Raw genomic sequence first — 6,000 nt, forward strand, 5'->3', positions numbered from 1 at the left:
AAAACCAAAACAGGTGTCAGTGCATCACTGCACTCGAGTCCTGGGAAGGATGATGGCATCATACGAGGCCATCCCCTTCGGCTGGTTCCATGCAAGGACAATGGAACTTACTGGACAAGTGGTCCGGATCACATCTTCAGATGCATAGGTTAATCACCCTATCCCCCAGGGCCAGGGTGTCTCTCCTGTGGTGGCTGCGGAGTGCTCACCTTCTCGAGGGCCGCAGATTCGGCGTTCAGGACTGGGTCCTGGTGACCACGGATGCAAGCCTCCGAGGGTGGGGGGCAGTTACACAGGGAAGAAAATTCCAAGGTTTGTGGTCAAGCCAACAGACTTGCCTTCACATCAATATCCTGGAACTAAGGGCCATATACAACGCCCTAAGTCAAGCGGAGTTCCTGCTTCGCGACCAACCGGTTCTGATCCAGTCAGACCGCAGGGGCTCATGTAAACCGCCAGGGCGGCACAAGGAGCAGGGTGGCGAGGGTAGAAGCCACCAGAATTCTTTGCTGGGCGGAGAATCAAGTAAGCGCACTGTCAGCAGTGTTCATTCCGGGAGTGGACACGACCTCCACCCGGGAAAGTGGTGACTTCATCAGGAAGTCTTCACGCAGTTTTGCAAATTGATGGAAACTGCCTCAGGTGGACTACATGGCGTCCCACCTCAATAAAAAGATAAAAAAGGTTTTACGCTGGGTCAAGGGACTCTCAGGCGATAGCTGTGGTCGCACTAGTAACACCGTGGGTGTTCCAGTCGGTCTATATATTCCCTCCTCTTCCTCTCAGACCCAAGGGCTGAGAATTGTAATAAACGGAGGAGTGTGAACAATATTCTTTGCTCCGGATTGGCCAAGAAGGACTCGGTACCCGGAACTGCAAGAAATGTTCTCAGAGGACCCATGGCCTCTGCCTCTCAGTCAGAACATGTTGCTACAGGGACCCTGTCTGATCCAAGACTTACCGCGGCTGCGTTGGACGGCATGGCGGTTGAACGCCGGATCCTAGCGGAAAAGGGCATTCCGGATGCAGTTATTCCTACGCTGATAAAGGCTAGGAAAGACGTGACAGCAAGACTTTTTCACTGTATATGGCGAAAATAGGTTGCTTGGTGTGTGGCCGGGAAGGCCCTACAGAGGAATTCCAGCGGGGTCGATTCCTGCACTTCCTACAGTCAGGAGTGACTATGGGCCTAAAATTAGGATCCATAAATGCCAAGATTTCGGCCCTATCCCTTTTTCTCTCAAAAAGAACTGGCTTCACTGCCTGAAGTTCGGACGTTGTTACAGGGGTGCTGCATATTCAGCCCCTTTTGTGCCTCCAGTGGCACCTTGGGATCTTAACGTGTGTTGGATTCCTAAAATCCCACTGGTTTGAGCCACTTAAGACCGTGGAGCTAAAATATCTCTCGTGGAAAGTGGTCATGCTTTTGGCCTTAGCTTGGACTAGGCGTGTGTCAGAATTGGCGGCTTTGTCATGTAAAAGCCCATATCTGATCTTCCATATGGAAAGGGCAGAATGGAGGACTCGTCCCCAATTTCTCCCTACGGTGGTATCATCGTTTCATTTGAACCAACCTATTGTGGTGCCTGCGGCTACTAGGGACTTGGAGGATTCCAAGTTGCTGGACGTAGTCCGGGCCCTGAAACTTTATGTTTCCAGGACGGCTAGAGTCAGAAAAACTGACTCGCTATTTATCCTGCATGCACCCAACAAGCTGGGTGCTCCTGCTTCAAAGCAGACTATTGCTCACTGGATCTGTAGCACGATTCAACTTGCACATTCTGCGGCTGGACTGCCGCATCCTAAATTAGTAAAAGCCCATTCCACGAGGAAGGGGGCTCTTCTTGGGCGGCTGCCCGAAGGGTCTCGGCTTTACAACTTTGCCGAGCTACTACTTGGTCGGGTTCAAACACTTTTGCAAAATTCTACAAGTTTGATACCCTGGCTGAGGAGGACCTTGAGTTTGCTCATTCGGTGCTGCAGAGTCATCCGCACTCTCCCGCCCGTTTGGGAGCTTTGGTATAATCCCCATGGTCCTTACGGAGTACCCAGCATCCACTAGGACGTCAGAGAAAATAAGAATTTACTCACCAGTAATTCTATTTCTCGTAGTCCGTAGTGGATGCTGGGAGCCCGTCCCAAGTGCGGACTCTCTGCAATACATGTATATAGTTATTGCTTAACTAAAGGGTTATTGTATGAGCCATCTGTTGAGAGAGGCTCAGTTATTGTTCATACTGTTAACTGGGTATAGTTATCACGAGTTGTACGGTGTGATTGGTGTGGCTGGTATGAGTCTTACCCTGGATTCCAAATCCTTTCCTAGTAATGTCAGCTCTTCCGGGCACAGTTTCCCTAACTGAGGTCTGGAGGAGGGGCATAGAGGGAGGAGCCAGTGCACACCAGATATAGTACCTAATCTTTCTTTTAAGAGTGCCCAGTCTCCTACGAAGCCCGTCTATACCCCATGGTCCTTACGGAGTACCCAGCATCCACTACGGACTACGAGAAATAGAATTACCGGTGAGTAAATTCTTATTTTTCTTCTTCTGGCTATGTTAAGCTTATGTGCCTATTATATGCCAATGTTTATCTTTCTGCAGCCCACCGGAGTATTTAGCCGCTTAGGGGATACGAACGAGCGATCAGAAAGTGATGACGATAACAGCGTTCTGCAGTATGCGGGTGTCTTAAAAAGAAAGTCTGCTCCTGTTTCTAGAGAGAGGCTGACCCCTGGGATCACTATCAAGGCCAAGGCCACCAGCTCTGAGCAGAAGCCGCCCCTCATTTCCACAATCAAGAAAGTGGCCACAAAGCCTCCGGCTAGTGCCCCTGCCAAGCTTTCTGCACCAAAAATCAGCCTGGCACAAAGGCTGGGCACCATCCAGCAGGTACCTCCTGAAGAGGAAAGAAAAAGAAAGGTGCCGTCAGCTGCCCTGGCGCGGCGTCTGGGAACACAGCAAGCAGTCGCTCAGGACAGCAAGGTCACCAGCACTAAGCCACCTCTAGCGCCATTTAGAGTCACCATCAAGAGGACTTTGGGGAACACCCGCGTGAGCAGTACCAGCGACAATAGCAGCGCTCAGATGGACAACACTGGGAGCGTCAGCGTCTTTAAGCGGCTGGGAAGGAAGACTGTATAAAATATACATAACTGAAGTTTTGTTTGGTTTAGAATGGAACGCACACAGGGCCATCCAGGTCCAGCCATCCTGTAGCTAGCGCACCAGACCTTGCCGTCATCTGTATTGGCTGGCTGGCAGGACTCCTGTTACACCGCAGCGAAGGAAGAGCGTGCAAGCAGGGTGGTCAAACTGCCACCACCATATTTATTACTAAGGTAATAGTAGCAGTGGTGTTTTTTTATGATTAAATATTTTATTAGAACACAAAGTTTGTATGTTGGCATTTTTGGTCCCCGAGGGATTCCATTACAATATACAGGGTGCGTGGGGAAGCCCGTCCTATATACGGATCACCTAATTTAAACTCTGCTGATCCGTTGCATCTTGTTAAACTGATCCTGGAATAATCCCTTCCTCATCTCGGCCTCCCCACCGCGTGTGTTTTGCATATTCTGACAGCTGGGATATATTAGGATGTGATAAGAAAAGATACGAGGGGGATCCTGCACTCATCACCTTGACCTTGGACTATAGAGGTCCCAGAGCCACCCTTTCTGCTTCCCTTTAACCCAAGTAACTCACACTCCATGTGATGTTCTGTATTCTGAGTACACAGAAATAGCCAGTTCTGCAGGCCAGCGAGTAGATTACAGATCAGAGTGATTTCCAGCTCCTATTCCGGTTTCCAAACACAGATATGAACTATTATGAAATTTGAACTATTTATTATCTACACACACACATTCACACTTAAGGGCTTCTGTAATAGCCTGCAAGCTACAGGCTGTGCGGGATTACCCAGTAGTTTGGTCCGTATTTTTAAAGCTGCAAACCTTTTACAGGGAAAAATCAACTTGGGTTTGCCTTGTAAATGATTGCTGATTTAAAAATATGGCCCGGCTCGCAGGCTATTACATTATTTATTTATTACCAGTTACTTATATAGCGTACACATATTCCGCAGCGCTTTACAGAGAATATTTGCCCATTCACATCAGTCCCTGGGCTAGATGCGTCATCGCTTGGAAAGTGATAAAATGGAGAGTGAAAAAGTACCAGAAAATCAGCTCCTAACTGTCATGTTACAGACTGTGGTTGAAAAATGGCAGTTAGGAGCTGATTGGCTGGTACTTTTTCACTCTCAATTTTATCACTTTCCAAGCGATGACGCATCTAGCCCCTTGTCCCAGTGGAGCTTAAACTCTATATTCCCTATCACATGTACACATTCACACTAGGGTTAATTTTGTTGGAAGACAATTAACCTACCAGTATATTTTTGGATTGTGGGAGGAAACCGGAGTACCTGGAGGAAACCCACGCAAGTACGGGGAGAATATACAAACTCTGCACAGTTAGGGCCATGGTGGGAAATGAACCCATGACCTTAGTGCTGTGAGGCAGTAATGCTAACCATTACACCATCCGTACTGCCCTAGGCCCCCTTCATTGTTTTTTGAGGGCTGTTTCCAATTTCAGGTGAATTTTGTAAATTGGCTTCTAGATGCACTCTCTGACATTAATATATGCAGAGAGCAGCTTGGTGTCCCCTTTTATTTGCAACAATGAGTGGCAACTTCTCCCTGATGATATCAAGTCATGACTGAAAAGTATAGATGCTACATAGAAAGAGATGTGTAGAAATGCATTCAGTAAAAGTTGCGTGAGGGCACGTGCAGACTAATAAACTTAAGTAGTCGGTACTTGGAAAATACCTTAAACCTGAGCGCCTGCTGCCATACTGGGTTCATGGATAATGTAATAAGTTCCGGCAGTGACGTAGAATTTTCATAGTAAATTCTAGAACTTGATGTAATACTCCCTGAACAGAATCTCTCACACACCCTTGTGTTACATTCATCAAGGTCTGACAAACATTGCTTCAGAATAAGTAATGTTTCAGTAGACTCACCCTTAATTTGCTGATGTTGGGCTATCTAGCAGTTTCCAGATGTACAATAATTGAGTCAGGGGAAACAGAGGATAAAGTTTAAGAAATAGGCCACTAGGACAGTATATGAGTGATGTAAACGGCTCTAGGACACCTGCCTGTCACACAGGTACATCCTTTAACAAGATAGAAGGGATTTTCTGTGCACCATATGCTGCTCTGTAAACGAGCTTGTAATCTGCTGGACTTCTGCCATGGTGAGAGGGGGCAACGGTGGCATCTACAGCCTGGCGATGACAGCCCCCCAGAATAATGTGTTCTTGTGACAGCTGGAAGGTGGTGGCACTCTGACGCTACTCTGTGCTTTCACTAATGTTTCTCTTTAGTAAACCAACAGGGAAAAACACAGCTAAAGCTTTCTCGCCGTTTGCGAGCCATAAAAGTTTTCATTTTCCTTTATATTAGTGTTAGATGTTTCTTTTGACTTTGCAGGATGTTACAAGTCACAGGCACAAAGCAGGTGTTGGCCTGAGTGGCTGGATCAGCCCAAAGCTACAGTGGATACTGCAGAGTATCCACGTGGGAACTTTCACTAGTGCAGACATGGCCTCATCCTGCATGTCCACGTGTTAATTACTGAATGGAAATGTAATCCGGTCCTGTTTAATGTCCTGCAAGCCTCGTGTTTGTGATAGGCATGTCCCACTGACGCCCAGCCGAGTGATGGAAACAATATCAGATACTGTATTGTCCCGTGATGGACATGGGAGGCTGATGATGAAATTGGATCTGACACTTTGATGTCCTAATAGGAAGTGTACCAAACGGCGGCTTTATTCTGTCATGCGAGTGGGTTGATCTAATTGGATTAACACCCTGGTGTCCTCTTGTGTGCAGCCTGCCCCGTCGCTGTGGTGCTCAGTGCATTCGGTGGATGCAGCCGGCACCTTGGTGTCAGTCAGCTCGGCGACAACCATGTAAGTG

The 6,000-nt window shown here is 47.7% G+C and overlaps 1 protein-coding gene across 3 annotated transcripts in view; it reads left to right on the top strand.

Moving 5' to 3' along the window:
• Window positions 1-3,393, top strand: part of C8H19orf47 (chromosome 8 C19orf47 homolog) — a 46,054-nt gene extending 42,661 nt beyond the window's left edge. For all 3 annotated transcript variants that reach the window (XM_063937679.1, XM_063937680.1, XM_063937681.1), the window contains one exon: window positions 2,604-3,393. In XM_063937679.1, the coding sequence (XP_063793749.1) occupies window positions 2,604-3,143 (540 nt within the window). In that variant the 3' untranslated portion in view covers window positions 3,144-3,393. The remainder of the gene's footprint in view (window positions 1-2,603) is intronic.
• Window positions 3,394-6,000: the final 2,607 nt, after the last annotated feature.

This window comes from Pseudophryne corroboree, chromosome 8 (assembly GCF_028390025.1).
Source record: "Pseudophryne corroboree isolate aPseCor3 chromosome 8, aPseCor3.hap2, whole genome shotgun sequence".
In the NCBI taxonomy this organism is placed as follows: Eukaryota; Metazoa; Chordata; class Amphibia; order Anura; family Myobatrachidae; genus Pseudophryne; species Pseudophryne corroboree.